The following is a 27,769-nucleotide window of genomic DNA, read 5'->3' as shown; positions in this document are numbered from 1 at the left end:
TTCATGCTAGCGGTGTGCGCTCTCTCATGCGAGATGTATCTCTCTTGAGGTATTATGAGATGCTTATAACATTCACTGTGATTACATAATTGCGACTGTCAGAAGTACACGCTGTTCAGGTTGTTACTGTCTAGTCAATAAAATATTGGAGATCCTAAAGGTAAAATGGCGACCATTTTTAATGTGCATGTTGGAAGTCGTTGTTTTGTTTTGAGGACCTACTACTGACATGGTTGAACTGAAAGAACCTGAAAACTGCATTTTGTATCACCTCCTGAGCAGTGCTTACAGTTTCTCGCTGGATCTCATCCCAAGTGAGGGCAGAGAACAGTGGAAATAAAATCAAAAGGTGGGATTAAGTTCTGCAGCACTACTGTTTGTTGTTGTTTCAGATACCCACAATATAAAGGTTTGGGGATTTGTTCCTGGCGCAAAAATAACTGACTTGACTTTCTGTGGTAACGCAGTTGGATTACAGAAGCAGATCGTTTGAACACTAAAGTAACTTTAACAGTCCATGGAGGCTGATACAAATGTTAAACCCAGATTCACACACAATCAGGAAGTCATAGCTTTACTATTACAAGTACCAAACTGGTCATACCAGCAGCAGGGTCGCCTTTCTTGATATTAAATGAGTCCTTACATCATTTTTGGATTATTCTCCTGATAAAAGCTGTAAGAACACCAGTATTTTCCACATGTATGTATTTTACCCCTTAATGCACCCTGCAGTTTGACTACATTGCCTAAATAAACACAAATACATCTAATATAGTATTTTAAGCATATGTAGGTGGTTGAGGAACAACAAAGTATGAATACAATGATTATCATTAATTATTTGAGAATGATGTAAATCAAATAGTTTGAATGCTCAAAAAGAATATTTGCATCATTAAGTATTTCAGGTTAAAAAGCCTTGTGCCATTAGGCATGAAGGACATGAAGGATATCATTTATTTTATCTTGCAATTCCTTCAATGTATGCCAAAGGAGTGTATTTGAATTCGAGGTTAAGTAGACGTTACATTCAAACTGGTGCAAGAGTTCAATTGCTATGGCAACTCATTTGATGTATTGATAGACTTGAAGAAATTATGTTCACAGTGATGGATTATTAACTTCTGGTAAGTAGGTTTCTACATAAAAACAGAGGTCTTATGAAATAAAAATAAACTGTGAGCTTTGATACAAAATAGGGTGAAGGCAAATCACTGTTTTTTATACAAAAATATGTTCAAATCTGTGTATTAAGGTGAGGTACTACACTGTTCATGTCCGATACTAAAAAGAGTTGCGACTGCTATGATTGCAATGCAATTATCCATCGTTTCATATTTACAGGAATCAGTGACTTTAGTCCGATTTTTGATAAGTGAATCACACCACAATTGAAGCAGTATACTGATATTAGATCGGACCCAGCAGACTCAAAAATACATAACCAAAGAAATGCTGTGACCCGAGTTCAGATAATAATACTGCATCATTTCCAACGTTTAAAAGAAATGAAATAATCTTAAAATAGGAAGTTTACTGTATCCAAGAAACTGTTATTCTTCCTTTGCTTATTGTTAATATGACAATAGATTATTTGGTCATAAATGGGATTTTTAAAAAAGTGGTATGGACTAATATGTGTTTCAAAGACAGCCTGTAGAATTTTCACCACTAGCAGCGCAACGGTGTGATGCTTTGTTAGTGGGTCCTCAGTTTGTCGGTATGCACACATGGTGTGAGCATTCATTCAGTTGCCTGCAGTAACACAAAAGGAAACATAATTTATTGACAAATCCTAGGAAGTAAAAGAATGCTAGCAAGCAAACATGAATGTAAACCATGCATGATTTATGATACTCCAAAAAAAAAGAAAGAATCTGCTTTGTAATGTTTTATGAGGAAGGAAATGTGCTCCCTGTGCGTAACGTTAAAGGAGGCACAATGCACCCTGGTGAAAAACACTGGATGTAAGCATAACTGTTTTTTCTTTTACAAAAAACTCCACAGGGCACCTTAAAAAGTGCTCTCAAAGCATTGTTTTCTGTCGCAGCAGGCAGCGGTTTTGGGTGAAAAGATTCACAAAACCAACTTGGTTGCAGATACAGTCAGTAAATAGCTGTTGAACAAAGTAAATATTGGATTTAAAGACAACAGGTGAACAGAAACACTATCCTCATGATTATCATTGCTTTGTAAATACTGGATCTGTATGTAGCTATACCAAGTTATTTCCAAGGTGATTAAAACCAAAAGGTTCTTGTTTCAGGAGATTATACACAAACAAAAACAGAAATATGCAAATAGTATTCAATTTCTGCTAGTATTGCCTTTACACACTTTCACTTTAAGTAGATCACAACAGATGAGATATAGAATTAAATTGCAGTCTCAATTCTACTCAGTTTTCGAGGATAAGATATTTACTTAGGTGAATGTAAAGGTTAACCCATATGTGATGAAGACCAAGCTAAACTTCTGTCCTTGTATATAAATTATACATCTTATCACCAATAAAGACCTCCTGTGATCAAATACAACTAATCGCACTATAAAGTACTGACAGAACTCTCTCACCACAGGCTCCCATTTTTTATTTTATTTTTAGGATATTTTGGGGGCTTTTTGCCTTATCCTAATCGGATAGGACAGTGAAGAGTGACAGGAAAGTGGAGAGAGAGTTTGACTTTGATATCCTACAACCTGCTACAAGTAGAGGAGTTTGCCCATGTGTTATCTGAACAAAACTTGAAATGTGATCCTTAATAATTCCAGTAGGACTTGACATTAGCTGAAGAGCAGGTTATCCCATTGAATGTTCCAGAGAACCTATAGGTCAAAACTTGAGCCAGTTTGCTTGAGGATGGTTTCCAAGGGCAAGAATGAACCTTAAACTTTTCATAAAGCAAATTATCTGTAACAGGTTTTGACTGGTATATTAATGTTTATCCAGTGTTCGAATAAGTTACTAGAAAAAATTGACGTAGATGTGCATGTCCCTTTGAGAGGAGGGCTGTTGACATCAGAATGTATTGCACGTGAGACAGCTGGTGTTAGTCTCATTGCAGTAGTTCAATATTCTGCGTTTTAAATAAGTACAAATTGAATTGTTGCTGAGCCTGACTGGCCTGAATACATGTCTGGCTAGTTGAGATTACCAGAGAAGATTATCATTTAAGACCAGCCTGAAATTGGGTCGCTCTTGATTACCAGGAGACAAATTGGGTTCAGGATCAACCTGATGATCCTTAAGAGTGACGGGCAATAAAGATAGGTGCAAAGAGGCTCTTTTAGACATCAGAGCACAAAGATTTTGATTTAAGGGTCAAAGTGGGTGAAGCATTTTTTCCCCCTCCTGTATATTATGTATTTTACTAATAATTTGAGGTATATTTGATGGTCAGTAGCAGGGCTATTCTGTATTTCTCGTTCATCACATGTTTGAAGTTTCCATTACTGACGTCTCCTCTGACATCTCTTAGGTGTTCATGCATGGATGTGAGCGTGTGTGTTTGTGTGTGTGGTATGTTTGGCGACAGACACCAATAACACATGTGGGTCAGGGACGGGTGTGTTTTGGTTGTTGCGGGCTACTTGGACAGATGCATTGTATGTGTTCAGTCATGCAGGAAAGCTGAAGCCTTTGTGGAGCAGACAGGGGAAAGAGGTCATATATGTGTTAATAGATGGCACACAGCTTCACATAAACATAGGATGACGCACACACACACACACACACACACACACACACACACACACACACACACACACACACACACACACACACACACACACACACACACACACACACATACACACCTCAAAAATACACACCATGAATACTGTTCACAGTGTTATTAAAGTGGAATATTAGGTTGTCAGAGAGGAAAAGTGAAAACCCGATTTGTTCAGTGCTCTCAAATATGAAAATGTCAGAGCTGTTAATGAAAACGAACACCGTCACATTGCATCCATACAAATAAAACACACACACACACACACACACACACAGTAGGCAGATAGACTGCCATCAGTCAGCTACATCATTGTTCTTTCTGTGCTAATGTGTGTGAAAAGAACGTTCCTGGCTAACATGGGGGGGTGAAATTACAATTTGCATAAGTCCTGTTATTTATGCAAAATGTCACAAGAATAACACACCCCACCTCTTTATGGAAAACCTGTACACAACGGTTTATGGAATTTGTCGGTGTGATGCACAGCAGGCACTGTGTTTCTTCTCTCTGGAATATAACATTACAGAAAGGTCAGATTATTGATGGTATAATTATCTCAGGTGATGTGACTGACTTATACTGGTCTATATTTGTAAACATAGTCAAGCACTTGAATATAAACCATATTTGTTGGATGCCAGGTGAAATCTTTCTCCTAGTGAGAGAGGTTTTTTTGACTGGTTCATGGTTGTACAGCACTGCATGTATCGTGCACAACCAGATACATATTCCTGCCACTGGTTTAATGTTATTCTGATGTTTTCAATTTTCATTGACATTTTTAATGTTGACCTTATATACAGCTCCGGAAAAAATTAAGAGACCACTCCATATTTTTCTTAAATCTTTATCTCTACATGTATGGCAGCCATTCCAGTGTCTGTTGAATTCTAACACAGAGACAAATTCTCAGTAGTAGTAATACAATAAAAAATAAGAAAATCATTTAACTCAAAGACATACCTATACATAATAAAACATGAGAAAATGATGATACTGAAGTGGTCTCTTAATTTGTTCCACAGCTGTATAGAATTTATTTGACAAGTCCTTATTCCTCAAGAGTGAATAGGTTGTTAATCAGTACCACAAAAACTACTGATAAATGCATCTGTCAACTTAGGAGATGAAGTCTGTTTTAGTTTTGTCAACTAAAAAGTTATTTTAATATAAATTCCTTTGACCCTCACCCCCTTCCATTTTGACCCTCACCCAGGAAGACTAACTACTTTGTTCAAAGCTTATGGGGATACAAATGGAAAATAAAGAATAAATGAGGCTGCAAAAAGACCCACACATTCACTCATTCAAATATCAGACAAAGAACCGCTCGCATACAGCGTCTCATAGCAGAGATGTAATCCAGGATTAGTCAGATTAAGATCTGTCCCTCTCCCTATGTGTGCGATTATATCCAGACAGGCATATTTACCAAGAAGAAAAGATGATCAAATCAACAGGCTTGTGCTGCACTGACAGCTGTAAAAGATACTGTGTGGAGAAGAGAAAATAATTTATTCACGGGGTAAAACTCTATGGTTTTTTGATGCAACACCGGTGTTTGTTCTTTTCGTGAGAGGTGGGAGGAGAGTGAGGAAGAAGCGGAGTGAGGCAGCAACTAAATGAAATAAAGAAAAAGATGGCAGAGAAGAGGGAAGAGTTTTCTGTGTGGGAACTGATAGAACCTGGACGAATGACAAAGAGTTGTAATTAATAAACTCAATGGATAATCAGGAGCCAGCATGCACATGTACTTGGACACGCAGGTTTAGCTCAGTCTTTCACTCTGTCACACACACACACACACACACACACACACACACACACACACACACACACACACACACACACACACACACACACACACACACACACACACACACACACACACACACACACACACACACACACACACACACACACACACACACACACACACACACAGGAGGAGAATATCACTCCATACAGCCAAGGACCAGAGGCTGCTGTGGCATGATGGAGGAGCTGAGAACAAATATAAAGTGAGGAAGCGCCTAATGAAGATTTTAAATGAGGAAATTCCTGTGAAAATATGATAACCCTCCCTCTTCACAAACTGTGACCCTCCCCTCTCCCTCCATCCATGCTCTTCTTCATCCCCTGCTCTCCCTCCTCCTCTCTGTCTCTCTCGGTGTCCTGCACACTATAAACACTGCGTGGTTTTAATTAAGAATTGTACACTCCAACACTTTAATTTTCTCTCCTTACTTCCCTCAGAAATCTGTTTTATTATCCAACCATGTCAGGCCAAACTCATAATTACACTTAGTCCCAGGGGGAAATGTGTGGACGCGTCAGAGTTTATCTAAATTTGTGAGGACTTATGAGAAAACCTAACAGCACACAATCAAAAGAGTATAAAAGATGACTTCATAGTTAAAGACATACAGCTTGAGGTTAATTTAACAAGGTAAATTCTAGGATTGTGGAATGGGTAAATGAAGAATGTCAGGCAATGCAATGCTCTCACAAGTATACCAAAACAGTGTGTGTGTGTGTGTGTGTGTGTGTGTGTGTGTGTGTGTGTGTGTGTGTGTGTGTGTGTGTGTGTGTGTGTGTGTGTGTGTGTGTACAAGAAGCTTTTTGCTCTTTAAAAATTCATTGTTTGTCTAAATCTTAGAGCGAAGGGTTATGTTATTTACCTGTGGTAATTGGTTTTCCCAAATGGCAGTTTTCCTCATTACACACACAGACATTCACATCGATGCCCACACAGACACACAGTAATGAAGGGTAAGACAACGAGATGCCATTTCAGATATTACAGACACATGCAGATACACACACCCACACAGACAATGCGTTTGTGTGAGTGTGTATGTGTGTAGCAGCAGCGTTTTAATGACACAGGGATGATTTCGAGGAAGAGAAGCGCAGTGAGAACTAATCAAACACAGGCTTACCCACATTTTCACAAATACATCCATTAAGCAAGAAATCCTGATCTCGGTGCTCAAAATGATCCCAACTGAACATAACTGATGAAAAGAAGAAATGTGTTTTTGTGTGAGGAACCATCTGTTCAATTTCTCACTCTCCGAGGTGAAAATAAAACTGTCATTGGTACATCTCACCTTCTTTTTCTCCTTCATGTGTCTTTCGGCCTATTTATCAACACTTTTCTTACCTCTCTGGGATCCATGTTGTGTCTCCTCACCGTGCTCGATGTTAACAAGTGTAGCAGCAACCTGGAGGTTAGAAAATAAGATTTTCAAACTTCTGTTTTAGCCAAACACGTTCAGGTGAAATGGGGTGTCATGTTCAGTTAGTCCATGAGCTGCCAAACAGTCTGAGGACAATACTACATTTTGAGGGGTTTGTTCTTTAGGATTGGTAAGTGACCCACTATATTAAAACGTTTTCGGTAAAATACATACACGTACAGCGAGTAAAACTAGGAAAATGCAACACATTTAGTTAAAAAATTCCCTTGTCCTTCTTCTCAAAGGAAGTTTACCAGCTGGATCTTCAACATAAGCCAACAGCAGTCTTGTCACTCAAATATTAAGAGATGGGCATCTTTAAATAAGTAGGATCTAATGTGATTCCAAAAAAAAAAAAAATTCAACAATGAGTTGTGTTAAGAGCACCTAAAATGAGTGGTCACATCTTTAAAGTAAACAATTCAAAAAGGACAGCTAATTAAAACAACACAGCCACACATTGGACCAGAAACATTAGGACCACTAACCAGCCAACACTGCTGGCCAACTCACCTTACATCAGTCCAGTATATCAGAAGCTGATGAGGTAAATCCATACTACAGCTAGCAAGTGTTTGTACTGGTCTATAGAGTTAGTATCACCCCAAGCACAGATTTGACTATGAACCGGCTTCACTTACAGTAACGCCGAAGATGGACTAGCTGAGAAAAGTCCAGAATTGTTTGCAGAAGCTGCGGTTCAATATGACATAGCGGCGGCGGCAACTGTCAGTAACCGCAGCTCATATAACTTAACACCAGGATTGCTAGCAAGCGAACGTTAGCTTTAACACGCCCATAATGTGTTTTGCTCCCACCCTCAGCCAATCAGTAACCGAGGACTTGACGTTCGATATTAACTGACCAATCAGAATCATTTTCAAACAACGTAAACAAACCAACACTTAACTTATTAAAAGTTAACTATCCACGCTAAATCTGTCTGGAGAGGAAGCCCAGTAGGCCTAATATAAGGTTTCTTGAAATGGCTCAACTAAATGGCAAGTAGTTGGTACTTATTTCATTGATTACACCTGAACATTTCTTTTCTGACATGGGAAAAGAGTTTACGGTGAAAAAAGTTTAGGGCTCTGTAAACTAAAAATGTGAATGATATGTTGACTACATGATCTTTATCACAACTCTGTTTGGCAGGTTTTAAATTGAAGGGAAAGAAGTATACATTGGCCTAAGCCTGCGTCAAACGAAGAACATAGTCATTTAACAGTGTAAGATCCCCTTTTTCATACACCCTTTTCATAGATAGTGGTTGGTCAAAGCAGAAACAGCATAGGTGCAAATTATCACAATAATTGACGGCTCTATTTCATTAAGTGTCCTAGCAAGCCATGTCGGAGAGGCATGATAAATAAATATTAGAGTTCTGAGGCTGGCTTGCCTAAATGGAATGTGGCCATCATTAATGTTTTTAATTTCACCTTTGCTTTTACTGCTTTATCAAATCAAAATGTCTGCTGTGAAAGGTGTCTACTGGGAAATTGAGGCCACATCTGCCTTTGTAATTTTACCATTTTGTTAACAAACCATGAACAATTTCAGATTCCATCAAAAGAAGTGTGTTCACCCTGCCTCTTGCTAACCTTCCAGTGTGGCCATACAGAACAGGCATTCAAATTGTTTGTATTACGTGGTTTATTTGGAACATACTGAGTTGTTGAACAGGATGAAGGTGGATGTTGTTGCGGCCTAACAGGTGCACCAAAACTAATAATAGTTTGGGAGATTTTAAACATGCACAGTATGTATATAGCTACAGTCCTTAGATGAGGGCTTATCAGTCAAATTAAGTGGAAACACCTGTGTGAGTGTACCATGGGTGTGTATGGGCTTTAATCTAGCTCTATAAGAGTATTTTTTTCTCTTTGCTCCCACTATTGTGTGCCATCTTATGCAGTGCGGATAATGAGGCTTTTCTGCTTTACTAAGCTTCTTTTTTGAGTTTGAGGCTGTTAATCAATCCAGTCCATCCAGTATTTTCTTTCACTGACTCCCTAATGGAGAACTATCTTCTCTCACCAGACAGATCTGCATAGCAAATTTTCATTTCTATTAAAAGTACTTTCCTAAGAAAAAGTTTACATCAACATTTCTCATTTTTCAGATTTACTTTGTTTAAGAAATCCCCTGCGTTTCTTCAACGAGCACTTAACACTTTTATATGTAGAGTCGCAAGGAAAATGGTATGGTAAAAGAACAATGCTCTGACCTTGCATTCATGATTTTAACCTGCCTATTATTTCAGTCATACAGAAACTGACGCTCAGCTGCCATTCCATCCAGGCGTATTCACTCAGTATAAGAGTGGCAGCTAAATGCCTCAAGTGTAAAATGGAAAACGCTGGCTGGCAGACAAGGAAAAGCTGGTGGGTGGTGAGGTGTTGAAATCAGGTGCTGAAATGTATTAATACAAGTTGCCAGCCAAAGCCTTGGCTCCACTGTGGGCAATCAATGGACCCACACCTAGAAAAGTATTGAAAGTTTAGTTTGGATGTTTGGATCATTAGTTATAATCTAAACAAATTCACATCAATGCAGTGATCAACAAAAGGGAAGTACGAGTGAGTTTTCGCAATTACATTTATTATTGACTAATCCACTTTGCAGATGAATTAATTAATCAGCTAATAATTTTTTTTAAATGCCCTTCACCATGTCATAAAGCCCAAGGGGACATTTTCAAATTGATTGATTAATCCGAGCAACAGTCCAACACAAACAATTACACTGCAGTGAAATAAAAAAAAAATGAAATGAAGGAAATCCTCACATTTCAGAAGCGTGAACTAATGAATCTTTAAGAGTTTTTGCTTTTCTAAAAAACAGAAACATTTACAAGATTGTCAAAAATGGTTAATTTGTCTCCTTACTATTACTTACTACCACTTACTACCATTTACAGTAATGGTGTAATCATTTCAGCACTAGGACTTCTACTCTCAGTTAGAGGCTCGATGTTCTAGTAGAGGTTTATCTACATAGTATGGCAACAGCATTTTATAACAATTTCTGTCTAATTTGTGTAGTTTTGCCCACTGTGTTTATCATATATAATAACACTTGGCTACCTAACTAACTGCAGAGATTTGAGGACCAATGTATCCCATATACAAATGAAATTAAATAATTGAATTAATGTTGTTTTTATCTGACAATACTTTTTTTCCTTCCCTGCCATGAAACGCAATGTAACTAATCTGACAGTTGGCATAGTTTTTAAAACATTTTTTTATCCAATTCACTTTTTGGTCTTTGACACATTTTGTTCCCTGAGGTCTTGTGAATATTTTTCTATGTATTTGTGCACTGGGTCTAATCTTTTCTGTGCATGTGCGTGTGCTGTGGATATACTCCATTTCTGTCTGCTGTAGCGGGTTGCAGGTGAGCCATGTTGATTGACTGTGTCAGAGTGTAGGTTGTTCCACTGAGCTGATTGGTTCCAGCCTCCAAACCCATCGTTTAAAAGACCGGCCTCCATCACTCCCTGCGGGCTCTCCTCAACACTTCCATCCAAACTGACAGCAAGAATGTTTCTGTGTGCAATGTAATAGATCTGCCAATTTATGCTATAGCCCAGATTTCAGTAGGGGAGGTAGCATTTTCGCATCTTTTTCAGTGATTCGTCTTCTCATTTAAGAAGATGTTCTTCTCATTTAAACAAGATAGATAAGGTTGCTAAGCTTTAATTTGCTTCTGTTTATTGTTTTGCTGTTTGCCCACCCTAAAACTAAACCATTTAATTTAACCTTTGAAAGGGCTGCGAAACCCTTGTTGCTAGTGAATCTTGGGAACAGGGAATCTGTTATTTCATGTTGCGCATAGGTTTCCCCCAGGCCGGGTTGTAACTCCAAGTACAGACTTCAAAGGCCAATCCTATGTCTTCGAACTATATTGGAAATGTGTTCAGTCGCTGCATAGCTCTGCGTGTGTAGTAAAGGCAGAAGAGTAAGCGCACTGGAAATATTGAAAATGGCTGACATCCAATGTCTTCTAACATTGAAGGAACATTCAAATTCAAGCACAAACTAAATTTGCAAATCCTCTAAACTGACTGCCACTCAGCCCACTGGGTCTCATTTTTCTGACATGGAGCAGCAAGAGGAGCTCTGCCATTAGAGAGTGAAGAGGAGAAGCATGTTGCGCTGAATGGAGTGTGGGCCTGTCGATCATCGCTAACAGCTGCATTTGGCATTTCAGTCAGGTACAAAAGGTGTGTTTTGTGCCAAAGTACCTCAAGTCAGACAGGCATCCAGACAGTGTGCTTGAATAACAATATTTCATCAGAGTAAAGTGGGAATAACAGGGAAGAGGATGAGGAGGGGTAAACATAGTTCAGGCAAGAACTGGATCTGTGTTGTTGAGACTTTTAACAGGAAGGTAACACGCATCTTCAAGGTTCTCCTCCGCCATCTGTTCTCTGGCTGAAGTGACTCCTGCCTTTTTCTCAAACACATACACACACACACAGACAAACACATACACACTGAGTCTCAACACTCAGCATGCCCTTCCAGATTCATTAGCATATAAATAACTCATACAAACACAAAAAGTACACACCAAGGCAATGGTGCCATCACACAGATGCCTCATCCAGCAGTGTTAAAAGGTGAATGTAGAATATTAGTGGGTATAAGCAGACTCTGATGGTGTCCATTAGTGTGTGTGTGTGTGTGTGTGTGTGTGTGTGTGTGTGTGTGTGTGTGTGTGTGTGTGTGTGTGTGTGTGTGTGTGTGTGTGTGTGTGTGTGTGTGTGTGTGTGTGTGTGTGTGTGTGTGTGTGTGTGTGTGTGTGTGTGTGTGTGTGTGTGTGTGTGTGTGGTTCCAAGCCTGATGAAAAGGCTTTTAGCCTAATTACATGAGGAGAGTGTGTTGCCATCTAGATTAATTTTAATCTTGTGCTTACATTTTACTTATCCCTGTTCCTCGTACACTGATCTTGTCTATTGACTACCTCTGCTATTTTATTTTAAACTTGGGGGTCATTTTAGTAGATTAAATGTTGTGTGTCTGAGTTTTTGAATTCTGTGTTGTCTTCCACAACAATATGATTAAGTCAATATAGAGCATAATGTTCTGAGCGTGACTGACACAGCTTCCTCTTGGTTAGTTGCTGATACCTTGCTTGCTGACCGTGTTTTCATTGAACATCCCTCGCTTCCTCTTTGTCTTAGCTGAGGGTTAAATATAAGGATTTTTGGGGGGGGAGCGTCTTGTTTTTGCCGTTTTCAAATCTGATCTAACAGCGCCCTCTGTCCAGAGAAAGTCAGAACTGCAAAAGAACAGAGCTCACTAAACACAATTAAAAAATACATAGCAAAAAATAAAGACACCACAACATAATGAACAGAAAAGGGAATTATTTTCCAGAGATATACAAACATAAAACAGCATTATTTCAAGCCAAATTATTTTCAAGCACAATACTTTATCTCCCCATGTTGATTTAGAGCAACTTGATGTTTAGTATGTAGTACTTTACTTTGTGTGACATACCTGTTTGCTAATTCAAAAATGTTCATTTAAAGACATCATTTCATATTTTGTGTATTTAATGCTCATTTGGTCACATTTAAAATGTGCACATTTCTCTGTAAATGATTCCACATTAAACTCAATACTTGTTTTGCTTCAGGTTTGATGATTATGGATTTTTTAATGCATTCTAAGGAAACTTTTTTGGCTTCACTTTCCTCATATCCATTCTAAGCACATTTTGCTGTTCAAATAATTCAGCCTTTTCCAAAATATTTTCCTTTCTGTGCTTTCAGAAAACACTCAGCATTCTTGGTGCTCTGGCCAAGTGCTTGCGGAAGTTTTCCTTTACAAAATCCAAATAAAGTCATTTAAGTCAGATTGTATGAAGACTGACGGGCGTGTGAATTTAAACTCAGGGATAAGAGTGTGTCTTGCTTTGCACACAGGGAACACCTATCCTGCTTTGTTTCTTGTCACAGTCAGAAAAGGGGAAAACAATAACATTGTTGATTACTTAATTTCCTTTAGCTGTCAAATGGTTATAAAGTATGAAAACTAATATGGGGCATTATTTTCCATTTGGCTGTTTTATTCATAAACCTTTTTAATCGCCTCAAAGTAATATCTGATTTCAGAGACAGATTTTGCAGAACTGTATCCTCTGGTTTAATGATGTCCTCTTTCATTACAATGTCAGCTGACATGATTAGATCAAATCTAAAAAGCTATGAATATACCCTTAGTTTTAGGAATTCCAAACTTAATCTTACGTTGTCATTTACATTATTAATCATACATTTGGTTTCAGAACCTTTAATTTATCAAACTTTTTGTTTGCTTTTGTGGGTTTTATAGGAAAATCTCCAATCGTGTAAAGAAAAACATTGTTCCAATTTTATACCAAAACCCATATTCATTTCGAGAGATGAATAATTGATATTCAGACATTGTGTTCTCTCTAAATTTGATGACATCTGCTTTCCTGGCTTTAGCAAATGCTGAGCATCTTTTTGGGTTGTAATTTATTCCTTCATATCTCTGCATACAAATAATGTATTTAATATATAATGACTATATTAAGCTGATATTTTGGAGAACAAACATATGTAATGGGCTAAAGTTTAGTGTACATATGAGATGATGCCATGCCAATTCAAAGAGTAAGTTAAATTGCAACATAAACTGAAAACACAGATGTACAGACTTGCTTTACTGTTACAAGAACCAAAATGCAGATCAGTTTCCCAGTATCAAATTGATCTAACAGGATTTTTTCTGCTGAACCTCATAACTTTCCACATCCATGTCTTCTTCCTCCAGCTGGCAGGCTTCTGCTGGGTCCACTCATTTTGGCCCCATGTCTCCGTCTTGGTAACAGCAGACAGTTGGTGGGCAGAAACAAGTCTGCTGGAGTACTCGAGGTCTGCAGACCCAACTGGCGTTTGTGTGAGGCAGATTATTCTTGTAGTGAAACTGGCCCTGAAAGAAGCCTGGATCCTGAGGCTGATTAGTTTTTCTGGCAGGGAGGCTCTCAGGCAGAGGGTCCCCTGTTGCCTTGGCTGAGCGAGTTTCCCAGGGACACGGACTGGTTTGTGCAGGCATGGATGCTTTGGCTTGTCTGGCAGTTTGACAGGGAAGAAGAGAAAGAATGTAGACATTGCAATGAAAAAAGAGACTCTGGTGAAGACTATTGAAGAGAAACCAACTTTCATTACTTTTACATTTTAACTGTTTTATTCTTCTTTAAAGCTTTATTTAACTAACATTCATTGTTAGTTAAATAAACAATGAATGTTGAAGGAACTATTATTATTATTTATTTATTTTTAGATATTTTTGGGGGGCTTATTGCCTTTAATCGGATAGGACAGTGGAGAGTGACAGGAAAGTGGGAGAGAGAGTCGGGGTGGGATCTGGAAAGGACCACGGGTCAGGAACGAACCCAGGTCGCCGGCGTACGGTGCAGGTGCCCCAGCCAGTTACGCCACGGCCGGGGCCAGGGACTATTATTTTAATTCATTTCTGCTGATTGATGCCTACACAGTTACATTAATGCATAAATATGTCAGAACAGCCTGCAGTTTACATTATTCTTAAATGGGAACAGGCTGAATACGTACTTTTTCTTTGTGGTTGTAGGCCTATTTGTTTAGCTTGTTTCTCTACCTATGTATGCTTGCTGAGGTGGTGTCAGACAGTTGCCTCAAAGTATCTCTCCCTCCCTGTTGTGTCCTTGGCCGCCCCCTGACGGTGATCCCCGGCTGAGCATCGGCGCCCCCTCACCAGCCTGACCGTCCCACCGAGGAGCAGCTCTGCTCGGCTGCCCAAGTTCATAAACCACTGGCTGTGTGTGAGAGTGTTGAGGTAGTAGCTCTACCCGTGTGTGTGTGTGTCTTCCTACTATTGTTTTGCTTCGGATAAACGGACCGACTTCTGATCAGTTTAAGATCTTCTGAGGTCGGGACTAGCTCAAACATTCAAAGTTTTTGGAAGATTTGCCGGCTTTGTCTCCTCTCTATTCCGGATTCATTTTTGTTTATGGCGCGGTGTAACCAAGATGGACACTGGTTGTCTGCAGGTTGGAGACTAGATAACGGCTTCGCCCTTTAAAATTAAATGTAGACTTTATTTAATTATCTGCTGTTAACGTGTTATTTATCAACTGGATGTAGCCAGATTGGGTCATTTCCACCCCTGGGGTCACATCCTATAATGAACATTTCCCCACTAAAGTTTCGGTGAACTTTTCCCACGACTCGCCATGTCAGGAGTGGTCCGCTCCCTGAGCCGCTGTCTGCTCCCGGCCGAGGCCAGCCGGGACCCGGGCAGCAGCAAGGAGGGGAGCCGGGAGAGGGATGCGGCGCAGGAGCGGGAGGCGAGGCGCAGGAGCCGGGAGATAGATGCGATGATCGCCCGGGAGAGAAGAGCCGTTCGCCGGCTTGTGAAGATCCTTCTACTCGGGGCGGGAGAGAGCGGAAAGTCCACATTCCTCAAACAGATGCGCATCATTAACGGGCAAGAGTTTGATAAAAAAGCACTTCTGGATTTCCGGGACACTATCTATGAGAATATACTGAAGGTAAGAAAAAGTTTCATGGGAAATAAATAGCTTGGGCCTTGTGGCAAACTTTATAGCCTGAGTCCAAAGTTTAAACACACATGTAATCCGTGTTGTCAACTCCTGCGTTTGTGTTTTTGTTTTGAAGTTTATATTTTGTCAGTTTTTGCTCTCTTTGAGTATAGTACCTTGTCAAACCATGTTAGATAAGTCAGTTAGACTCAAGGATGTGTGAGTAACTGAAGGAGACTAGAACAGAAAGTGTATTAGATTAGCCTAATCGGTTAGTCTTTGGAGGTTTATTGACTACAACTCAACTGTTAGGCAATTCATTGATAATTTCATTATTTAGGTTAATTTTTCAAGGAAACATTGCCAAGATTCTCCACACAATTTGGAAAATAGTCAGCAGATTACTCTATTGGAAATATTCATTATTTGCAGTCCTGATAATTGCCGTTTTCACCCAAACGTTGAGAATCACACATAACTCAAACATACAGAGAGGTTTGTTGACATAGTACATATTTTTGTGTGTGTGTGTGTGTGTGTGTGTGTGTGTGTGTGTGTGTGTGTGTGTGTGTGTGTGTGTGTGTGTGTGTGTGTGTGTGTGTGTGTGTGTGTGCGCACTCTCCCTTTGTTTGCTGTCATGGCTGGGCCTCCTTGACCAGCTAACAATACCAGACTATTCCTGAGGGATGAGCACATCCGCCCTGAGTGCCACACAGCCCAGACAAGGATGATAAGAGCCTGCACTTTTACACAGCAGAGGCAGTACACTATACCCTCCCCTGAATACCAGCATACAGTGGCGGTACTGTCTCTATCCAAATCATGAATAGCACCCCCAAACACCCCTCCAAACAAAAACACAATTCACATACACTCAACTTCCTGAAAAACACACAATGCATGATGACAAGCAGGCAAATATTGTAAGAAATCCCATGATTGAAAATGCTGCAGCTTTGGGCATCTTCTCCAATACAACATGATACTACATGCCTGGTATCTTTTGACACACCCTGTCGCTGTTCATTGTTCCTCCATCTTTTACAAATGACACAATATTACTAGCTTGCATGTAACTTAATTTAAATTTCATTAACTATTTCTCTATCAACTCCCCACTTAATCTTATAATTACATTCAGTCCCTTATGTCTATAATGTGATATTGCAAAAAGAGATAAAAACAACAACAATTTTAAGACAGGGCTCAAGGAAAAGATACAGGAATTAGTTGTAGTAAACAACACATCGCACTGAGAATACACAGTAGATTATATCGAGTGTAAAACTGGCTCAGACATACTGCATTAACCATTGGTGAGTCATATGAAACCATATACTGGACTTGTTTCCATTAGTTAATCTGAGCATTGTATATTATGTTGGATATTACCTAAACAATAGTGTCAGGATCAGCCTCACCTACAGTGTGTCTAGGACCCTCTACCTTCATTGGAACCTAATGATAGTGATAGAAAACAAAGCAGGCAGTTAAGGATGGATTAAGCGGAAAGAAAATACACAAAGAGGCAGAGTTCACGTGTGGTCCCGCTCCTTCATTCTTGGTAATTATACCTCCAGTAATGGATAAGTCTCATATCAATCCTTCAATCCTCCATTTTTGGGGGGGATTTTCTCGTTGAAGTGAAACTAAAAACTGCTGCTAGTGTACCAAGTCTAGGTTTGATTAACAGCCTGGATTTCGAATGATTTACAAGCTGTACGTTTCGGTAGAACATAAGAGGTTTTATCCTGTTTCTATTTCTGTGATTGTCCTTGTTTGCCTTTCATTACTTCTAAACCAAGTGTTTTTCTAGCTTCAAGGTTGGATGATTGGCAAAACTGTTTAAGTCACTTTTCATGTGAATAATAATGTGCAATATATAATATGTCTCGCCACTGCATTGATGCCTGCTGTCCACTCCACCTTTTTGTGTGGCCCTTTAAGTTTAAACCCTTTTTTTACATGTGGTTAATTTTTTATCTGTAACACTTTGTGGTCAGACTTCACTTTGTACCAATCATTTCTTTGTAGCAGATCGAGGCAGACCGAGGTTTAATCCTTCAAAGGACACAGTCCAGTAGGTGTGGCCTTTAGAGAAAACTTAGAGCCTCACAAACTAATGGAGCATTAGCATGGTCCTTATCAGCTTGTAAAAAAAGTCTTTTTTTCATGTTTATCTCCAGTAAGTCTTCATAACTAACGTAGTTTCAGTACGGTGGTTATCTAGGTTAAAGGTAAATCTTCCTTGAGTTTACCATAGGAGTTTTGCTATTGAATCGGCCTTGTGAACATTTTCTGACTATATAAATGGACTAGGATCACCTGAACGTCCCAATAAAAGACTGACTAGCTCTCATTTCAGTATGGAAAAGGTGCTCACTTCATTCATTTCCAAATGTATCAAAAGAAGGCTGTAATTTCCTGCCATCTGTTTGGAGGCGTCTTCAAAATGGGACAGACAACTTGTTATGTTATTCTTGAGATTTTCTTTCTTTTTGCATTTTCCCCTTTCTTTGACAGTGTAAGGGAGAGAGGGACATGACAGGAATTGAGACACACTTAGTGAATTACTAGATACCACGATGTGTATGGACAGGTTGGCTTACCAGCAGGAAAACAGACAAACATGTGGCGAAACAGGAAAGGACACAGACAACACTATAGAGAATGCATGCAACATAAACCCAGATTAGTAATTTCAGGTTGGCTCCCAGAAAGAAACATGTAGATGATTACATAGACATGAGAGGATGTGACTCAAAGCCCACTCACTGTGACTCCGTTAGTGATTCTACTGCACAACATGCTTCTGTTCGATCCGTATGTTGTGTCAGATTACATGTGTTTCTTTGTGTTGAACACTATTCAGTGTGTCAGTCTTACTCACTCCGAGTGTAATAACAAAAACCCCCATTCTGAAAAGGCATGTTTTATATGAGGGACCGAGTTAAAAGTGCACTGCTCAGTCACAAAGGAGCATCCCAGTCATACTGCACCCACACATAGTGGCCGCATGAGTGATGAAATCTATAAAGTGTCAAATCTTTTTATTTTTTCTTACACATTTAAGGGAAATCTTTCTTTGAACTTTATATTAACACGGTTTGAGCTCATTTGCCAGCTGTGTTCATGTTGTGGGCCTGTAAAGCCTCATGAATGCAATATTAAGCTGTCTAAATAAACTTGACTAGACTTGAGTATTTCACAAAGGTTAAGCAGTCATGAGTCATACACACACACACACACACACACACACACACACACACACACACACACACACACACACACACACACACACACACACACACACACAAATCCCGTAACCTACTGTGACCTTTGAAACGGTTCATACTTCACTGATAATGTTCCGATGTTTCAATCAATAAATGAAGCAATCGTGCTACAATAACAAGGCAGAGTCTGGACTTTAAGATGCTCGAAAAAAAATGGCTTCACATGGAGTCAATTGTTAAGTATTCAAAATGTAAGTAACTAAATATAAGGAACAAAATGGATGAAATAAATCATGTTAAAAAGACAAGATGTAGTGAGTAACAAATATAAATTGTACCACAAAATAGACGTTTGCTGTCAGAGAAAAAATGCTGAATTGAAACACTTAAAAGTAATGGATTCAAAGAGTCTAATAAAACTATAAAGAGAGAAAAGGAGACACAGATACAAAAAAACTGAATATCTGTCTCTGTGTGATGGTTAGACCTCCCACACAGATCAGTCCACATGGCTGTATTCAGAAAACCACCAGCAGCCGTGTGTGTGTGTGTGTGTGGTGTGTGTGTGTGTGTGTGTGTGTGTGTGTGTGTGTGTGTGTGTGTGTGTGTGTGTGTGTGTGTGTGTGTGTGTGTGTGTGTGTGACATATGTGCTTCACTGTTAAAGTTACACCATGTTTACCCGAAACACTAGCCTCTGTGTTGACATTTTCCCCCTGGAAGCAGCACATGCAGTTTGATTTTTTATTTCCTCATTGTGGTCAGGAAATATTTGTACAAAATTGCTGACTTTAGAAAAAAGCAGCTGTTACTCCACTTGACCACATCCAGGCTCATATTCATGCTGCGTTTCTGCAGGGCATGCGAGTGCTGGTAGACGCCCGGGACAAGCTGGGCATCAGCTGGCAGAGCTACGAGAACGAGAAGCAGGGCATGCTGGTGATGTCGTGGGAAGGACGTGTGGGCGGCTCGGGGGCCGAGCCAAGTGAGTTTCAGCTTTACGTGATGGCACTGAACGCGCTCTGGATGGACACCGGCATACAGGCGGCCTACGCACGGCGCTCTGAGTTCCAACTGGTGAGTAGATTAGCCCTGTAACAGACAGTTTCCTCGTTCATTTGCTCTGATGTAGCTTCAAGGTTATTAGACAGTTTGTACCAAGTCTTTGTTGATGTTTACAAGTGGAAATTCTAAACCAAAGACTGGTACGGTTGCAACATTTCATCTTTCTGGCACTTAAAAGATATACTTCCCTCGAAAATGATATTTTATTTATGATTCAGTCACATATCCAGGAATGATGAATGACAAAACTTGTATTGACACTCCATTACAAAGGTTGGAGCCTTTGCTGATACCTTGAGGTAGATGATCTACCTATGCTAACAATAAACATTAACCCAAATTAAACTATCCTTAAAACATGATGAAGTCCTAAAAGTCCTCATGCAGCCGTCTACTGTAAGGATTCAATCACTCTTCATAGCATGCCAAAAATGCATGTATTTATAACAAAATACATTTAGAAAAACTCCCCTGACTGTCTGCGTTAAACATGTCGGTGTGATGATCTCTCATTGGTTATTCACTGGCTGATCTGATGCTTCACATTAAATTGTCCTCACACACATAACATCCTGTAACAGTATACAGCTCAGGTCCGTTGTTCCCCTTCATTTTTTCTCCACTGTTTCTTACAATGCGGTGAGCTGAGAGAAAATGCCAAAAGAAAAACCGTGCACTGTGTATGTTTACCAGTTCTTACCCCCAGTTGCATAAATATTAAACTTCAGGGACGTCACCAGTCTAAAGGCGCAGATATCTGCACAGTAACTAATTTACTACAGCCAGGATTCACAAAGCTAGTACCTACTGACATGCTCATAACTTCAGGAAGTAACTGGATATTATCTGAAATGTTTTTACCTGTCAACTGAAGAAAAAAGTCAGTGAAAAAGAAGAGTGAAGCCTGTGGACATATTTATTGTGTTCTGTCTAACTTCCCTTGCTCATGTTTTTTGTGTTTGGTGACTTTCCAAAGAGGTAATTATTTTTCTCTTGACTGGAAATGGAGCTGGTGAAGTGGAGCCCTGTGGAGTTACATCTGCCACGCTGCGCTGCACCAAACACAATCTTAAACGGCTCGTAGATTTCAGTGAAATACTTTTTCCCTTTTAACTCTAATGTATTGAACACATGCGGCTCAAAAACAGTAGACTGCACCCATCACTGGTCCTCCTTTCATTGTATAACTAGTCATGTTGAATTGATGGAAAATAAAGCAGTGTTATGAAAAGTATCTTTAAAGCAGAATTTGATAGAATGGCACGTTTACTCACCCATATATCTGAGCGAGTTGCAGTACATTTTTAATTATGAGAAGTTTAAAGTCTAAAAACAGAAGATGACCTGATTATCACATTTGTTTTGTTCTTTAAAAAAAGGTAAGGCAATTTGTTGTATATTATGTGAGTATATGTGTCGATGAGGGCAGGTGTTTGTTGTTGTGCCAACTTGTAATTTAGGCCAATAAGACAAGTGTTTTTGATATTTAAGTGTTAGTGTAGCCTCAAATCTGTGGCAATCCATATTGTGTATTAACAATGGATTGACCTACTATGTGTACATGAATGGGGTTGCTTGGAGAGACAAACCCAGAGAATTATCACCGGATCTGTGTTCAACTCGGCTCTATGTCTTCATCTGGTTTCACAGCTTGTAATATTTGTTTTTTTGGGTTCACTTTGACCACAAGCCTCTAAACCCTCACTGTACACAGCCTGCCAAGCACCAAACAAACAACAGACAGAAAACAACTCAATATAGTGTAGCAAATAACAGCTTATCAGATGGATATATCTCTCAGGAGTTGGTTGAAACAAAAAAGTAGAGGTAACACTATAGAATAGTGACTATTGGCCAGAAACATGACCAAGCAGTGCTGGATTAAAGAAATATGGAAAGGCTGAGTCATTACATATACAAATGTCCATCTCTAGAAAGTGTAACATGGGATCCTCTCTTGTGAAATATATACGCTCATTTATTTCTCTGCGGCCTGAAGAGAACCACACACACTGAGACTTATTTAAAGCAGCCACTTACTGTCATTTAAAGATCATTTGTGAACAACAGAACAGCTGGACAACCCCTCAGTTTTACAAGTCACTCTATAAGTGTCTACAAACATGCCGTGAATGGCCAGACAGACTTTTAATGACACTTGAGCGATCATTAACCGCATTGTCAACACGGCGAATGTCTCACAGCGTTGGCGACACCAGCTGCTCTGTTTTCGTTGCAGTTTGTATTGGCAGTAGCGGCTAGTTTATTCTGCTCTTTATTGGAAGTGACAGAGCGACTCTCCTTTCTGTTTAGAGTTGTATATTTGACCTTTAACCTTGTTACACATTTATCAGTGACACAACTATCTGGAGTCAGACAGAAGCCACTTCCGTCTCGCTCTCACTTAACATACTGTAAGTGTGTGTGAGATGTCAGTGCACAGCTTTGGGTCAGACTGCCTCTGTGTCTTATCTGGAGTTGTTGTATGATAAAGCCAGCGCTGTTAGGCTGCACAGCCTTGCAGACATCGCGCTGGCTTAGGGATAAGGACGATGATATTCAGTGCTTTTGGTATTGTCAACAAATTCCATGAAAGCACTAAAACCATAGAAAGAATATACGAGTAGAACAGGAATGAAAACATTGTCATTTGTGTAGTTCCAAAAGAAAATGGATATAGGTTGTTGTATTTATGTTTAGTTACTGTGACAACACACCTCAGTAGTGCCTGAAAGTGCGTCACTGACTAATTGAAAAACTTTGTTTGCTACCTACTGTCCACACAGAGATGCATTTTGCCTTTCTCTATCATCATGTAGCCTGGGCCTTTGATTCCTTGCTAAATAAAATCCAAGTTTGGTTCCAATAAAGTACATCTATTTAAATATTATCATAGACATCTATTTTCTCATGTGTATTAGTGAGCCAATGCTCAAATCTCTTCTGAAATCTCCCCGTCATTGTACTACTTCACTTCTTGTTTGGTCGTTAACCCTCACCTCAGTGAATTCTGCCTGCCCCAAATCGGTTTATAATTTAGCCCGCTACAACAAACAGGCCCGATCACAATCTTCCCACTTACGGACTTTAAGGTGTTTTATCTGAAAACCCATGAGGGCTCAGGGCTGTGCCACTGTCAAATGTTTGAGCTATTTCGGAACACTTCTCTTAAGTCCTCACTTCTGTACACATTGCCATGGGAAATTCCCCAAAGGCATTTCTTTTGACATTCAAACCATTGGAATAAAGGTAAACAAAGAGGACGGCATGTTGTTGCTCAGTCTGGCATGTAAACAAGTTCTTAAAAACATTAGATTCACATAAGAATTTAAGAGGGTGTGTTTAAAAAAAACACATGCAACAAGCAAAGGCTAAATTACACACCTGGTTTATTCTGCAATTGTTTACAACATGTTTTGTCGTTAACATGGAGTGAGATGTTGCTGCAAAGTGCTATCCCATTCCTATTTATACCATTTGAGCCCTTTGGCCTTTCACAGTCAGCCACTTTTTAGGTGACGTCCGTTGATACCAGGAGGACTCAGGGCTGAGGGAGGAGATAGGATCAGACCTGATGATTCTTTGGTAACACTACACAAAAACATTTCTGTAGCTGTCCCTATCCTACTATGTTGATTTGAAAAGGGAAATGCATTCTACTCTTATTCTATTTCTATGATTAAAACCAACAAGAAACTGAACTGAAACAGGTTGGTCTATCAATAGCTATTCCATGCTGCTCTTTTTTGTATATATTCAGGCAACGTGACTACAGCTAGTGGCACTCACTCTCACTCTCACTCACACTCAGTGCACATAGTTTCTTACATTTCCGGAGGATAATAATATTAAGAAACCGTCTGTCATGAATACTCCTTCTCCAGCATACACAAGAACTAAATCCACAACTTGTACACACTGCAGCATGTGCGGATGAACAGGCAGCTGTTTGATCAGATGGCAAATTGTCCCTGAACACATCATTATACACTTACCAGACATGACAGCTAACCCAGGGGCTACTTTCTGTGTTTATTTAATTTATATAACATTAGCTTTATTTTGAAAGCATTTGAAAGCTTTCCTTAATATGGAATAGGCTTAGTTTTTTCTTTAATGTATTCTAGAGAAACGTTTTTGAGAGAAGCTGTTTGTACCTGAGTATCTATGAGTATCCCATTGTACACTGATTTAAAGCACGTGCCCCTTGATGCTGATAATTGAGATTTAAGTAGAATTCTCTTCCTAGGATTAGTTGGTGAACGAGGCCCATTGATTCACCACAGTCAAGGTTGAAGATGTACAACTCAGGAAGAATATGTGCTTGGGAGCTGAGTGTCGCGGAGACATCGGCTTTCGCATTTTTGGTTTTGTTGTCATAATGGCATTTTTGGATTATTGGAGAAATACATGATAACATTAGCCTTATCTGTTTTCAAAGTAAGAAAACCAAAATGTCTTCTGTGGAGTAAATGTGCTGAGTTAGACGCCCTCCACCTCCCCCCTTCTCTCTCCACTCTCTGAGGTTTTCCGGAGATACCACAGTCAGCTTTTCCCAGGCACGAATGCAGGGAGAGGGAGTGGAAAGTAGAGAAGAGCAGACAGGGAGAAGTGGAGATAGTGAGAGAGAAAACCAAACAGAAAGCAAGGATTTTGTTTACTTGTTCTGTGTTCCCACCACACCCAGATAACACACAGTTTGATATAGGACATAAACACCAAAACCTCTTCTGCGTGACAACAACAAGGCTGTATATCAAGCTGTGACGGTAAACTGGTGCTGTAGTCTTCGGCAGCACACACATCTTGAATAAAGGGTTTAGACTGTGAAGCCCTGCTAAGATGTGAAGAAACCATAAATGCTTAAACACATGCTGGGCACACACACACATATGGTCCACTATATAAGATTTCAACATGGAAGTCTCTGCTGCTGTACTGGATGAGTTAACACTGTCAGTATGAAACTTAATCGATATGTTTTTACAGAAAGGAAATACTTTTTTTGAGTGTCTCTTGTTTTGTTGTGTTTCCCTTTCTGCTGTTCCTCTTTTCAAGCATACTCATGTGAGTTTGCTTATGTGCAGGATAGCCAATAATGAATATCACATGTAGGACTGCAACGGGTATTTTCATTATCGATTAATGTGCTGATTTCTTTTGAAGACTTATTGATTAATATTATTCTCTAAAATGTTTGATATCGGTTGAAACAGTAAAAGTATACAGTACATTGGTTTGTACATTTAGATGGGATAAGGGGCTGATCACTTAAGGGATAAGGGTCTTTTGGTTAGACAAAAGAAGTCATTTAAACACAATTTAATGTCTCCTTTTTTTATTTATGAGACTAAATGATCAATTATTTCTAATTAACTGATGATAGTAAAAACAATCATCAGTTACAGCCCAAGATGATTATTGTCTCTACTTAGGCAGTAAATATATAATTGTAGTTTGTGGTTATAGGCTGAAGTAGTAAAACAAATGTGGCAACCCAATCACATAGAAGTGGCAAACATATACCTGTGATCACACACACACACACACACACACACACACACTGCAGAATGTGAGCTTATTCAGGTCTTTGCTGTAATAAAGCCCCTAATCTGCCCATACACACCATGAATGGAGACATTCCTCTTGCCTTACTCAACCACACACACAAATCTAGAAACACACACACACAAACACACGCACACACTAACACAGGGAGAGAGCTATATTTTAGTTTTACAAGTCATAGATCTGCATTACAAGGACCTAAAACTCATCCATAGCCTAATAACATTTATTAATTTTGAAATTAAGCTTTTTGCCTCCTGTGTGTGTGTGTGTGTGTGTGTGTGTGTGTGCGTGTGCGTGCGTGTGTGCGTGTCTGCTCACGTGTATGTGTCTCTGTGTCTCTCTGTTTGCGTATCCCTTCATCTCTGGGAATTCCCCTCTCCCTGCTTTTCCCTCCGTCCAGCTGAACCAATCAGAGCAGCCGGCTTTGTGTCTCTTATTGCTGTGACACTGTAGGTCAGCGGCGCGAGGTCATGGGGTCAAGTCTCACACGTATGGGGGTCTCGTTTCCTGGTTGTTACGCGACATGTCAGGGACTGACAGATGAATTTAACTGAGTTGGATCAGTGTGATGAAAATCTGCAAGGTCTGAGGTTCATAGAGGAATAATGCTGTATTGTAGTAAGGCCCGTGTGTGTGTGTGTGTGTGCGTGTGTGTGTGTGTGTGTGTCTTTGTAACTAGGTTCTGTCTGACTCGCTAATCCCTTCCTCCCCCATGTCTCTCCCCACTGTTTTCACACACACAGCTGTTTCCTGTTGAATGTGTGAGTGTTTAAATGCAGAGAGAGAGAGGAAGAGGGAGATTCAGCTTTAAACTATTGTCAGAAATCTGAAAGTGTAAGGAATAATTGCAAAAACAAATTTTTCAGTTTCAGCCCATTTACAGCAAATTACTTAACCTCCCAGAAAACCCTTTTATAATTATTGCGCCGTGCTTTAGTCAAACCTTTGCTGCTGTTTCAGATGCCCACTGGTTACCGTTCATATCTGAACCGTGTGAAATTCAATTAGCAGCCTCTTAAAAATGTTCTTCAGCTGTGCAATCCATTACAGAAAATATCAAATTCCAGTTAAACCACACTATCACTCCAAAAATGTTTTTGGCAAAGATTTAGTCTTCTTTCATACTTCTCACATCTCTCTTAAGATGCCCAATGCTTCACTTTGTTCCCCAGCTAGGAGCTAACTTTGACTGCATGCCATTTAGTGCCGGATATGCAGGACACAGCGGCTTAATCAGAGCTTTTTCAATAAAACGTTTAATGGCACAATAAGCACGCAGAACTCCGCCAAGGCCGGGGCTATTCAGACTGTCGTGTATTTATGGCTTGTTATTTTCAGAAATATGTCTTGTTCCGACTTTAACATGAATTATCCAAACCCGCTTACACATTGTGACACATTACAAAAGTGAAGCATGATTTGTATTCGCATTTTTTATTTTTCAATTACATTCAAAGGCTTTATTGTCATATGCACAGTAGCTAAGTGTAGTTATGGCAATGAAAATGGCCATAGTCCCAAGCTCCTCCAACAATGCCACATAGTTATATAAGACATAAAACAACAAGACAATTCCATTTGTTTTAATAAACTTAAAATACTGCAAGAGGAATAGAGTAGAATCAAATAGTGCAGATTATGTTGCAAGACCAATGTGTAGGTAATGCAGATGAATTAAACTGTATACATGTAAAGAGAAAACAATACAATAAGCTAAATAATGCAGAGAATGTTGACCAAGTAAATGCAGGAGTCTATAAACATGTAAATATAATAAGATATACAAGAACAGAATGCAAATTGGAATATTATACAGTGAAATAACACTAAGCATTGTTTAATGTAGTGATAACTACTAAGATAAATACATTGTAAGATGCAAACAGATGAATGCTTTATATCATACATATCTTGTTGGTAGAGATAACAAGCTTGATGAGAGGGGATCTATTTAGCTAGAAAAACAAAGTAAGGCATAAAAGAAAGAGAAAGCTGTGTAGATCTGAGAGGAATTACAGAGTCATGGCAGTTATGCAACAAGCACACTAAATGTGATTATAAGACAACACACTGATAGCACCGGGGTCACATAAACACAATGATCCTGTCATCTCACAGAGTCACTTGAGTTCACTGTGCTGTCGGTAAATCCTTTGCAAACAGACAGCTTAACAATAGTTTTCATTTCGTGACGTATGTCCTTAATTGAATCCTGGTCAACTGTCCTTGTTAAATTGTATTTTATTTAGTCAACCTGTTTTTTCAAAGTTGAGTTTCAGTTAACTCAAAGTCTGGACATTCAAGAATTATCTTAGTCAAGGACCCTTGCTTTAGTGGTCAGATTTTTTAAGCTTG

At 39.4% G+C, this 27,769-nt stretch overlaps 1 protein-coding gene and 2 long non-coding RNA genes across 3 annotated transcripts in view; 1 reads left to right on the top strand and 2 right to left on the bottom strand.

The window, feature by feature from the left end:
• Positions 1-1,573: 1,573 nt before the first annotated feature.
• Positions 1,574-7,710, bottom strand: LOC134864170 (uncharacterized). The gene is made up of 3 exons (XR_010165792.1): positions 7,493-7,710; positions 6,904-6,964; positions 1,574-1,758 (listed from the first exon to the last, which is right to left on the bottom strand). It is a non-coding gene; the product is annotated as an uncharacterized LOC134864170 (long non-coding RNA).
• Positions 7,711-13,462: 5,752 nt separating this feature from the next.
• On the bottom strand, positions 13,463-17,173 carry LOC134865115 (uncharacterized). Its single transcript, XR_010165897.1, has 3 exons — positions 17,119-17,173; positions 16,966-17,002; positions 13,463-14,092 (listed from the first exon to the last, which is right to left on the bottom strand). It is a non-coding gene; the product is annotated as an uncharacterized LOC134865115 (long non-coding RNA).
• Positions 14,822-27,769, top strand: part of gna12a (guanine nucleotide binding protein (G protein) alpha 12a) — a 16,005-nt gene continuing 3,057 nt past the window's right edge. The window contains exons 1-3 of the mRNA XM_063884537.1: positions 14,822-14,838; positions 15,208-15,553; positions 19,637-19,855. Of these exons, the coding sequence (XP_063740607.1) occupies positions 15,236-15,553; positions 19,637-19,855 (537 nt within the window). The 5' untranslated portion in view covers positions 14,822-14,838; positions 15,208-15,235. The remainder of the gene's footprint in view (positions 14,839-15,207; positions 15,554-19,636; positions 19,856-27,769) is intronic.

The sequence above is a fragment of the Eleginops maclovinus genome, chromosome 5 (assembly GCF_036324505.1).
Source record: "Eleginops maclovinus isolate JMC-PN-2008 ecotype Puerto Natales chromosome 5, JC_Emac_rtc_rv5, whole genome shotgun sequence".
Lineage (NCBI taxonomy): Eukaryota > Metazoa > Chordata > Actinopteri > Perciformes > Eleginopidae > Eleginops > Eleginops maclovinus.
This window is presented reverse-complemented; position numbering and strand designations above follow the sequence as displayed.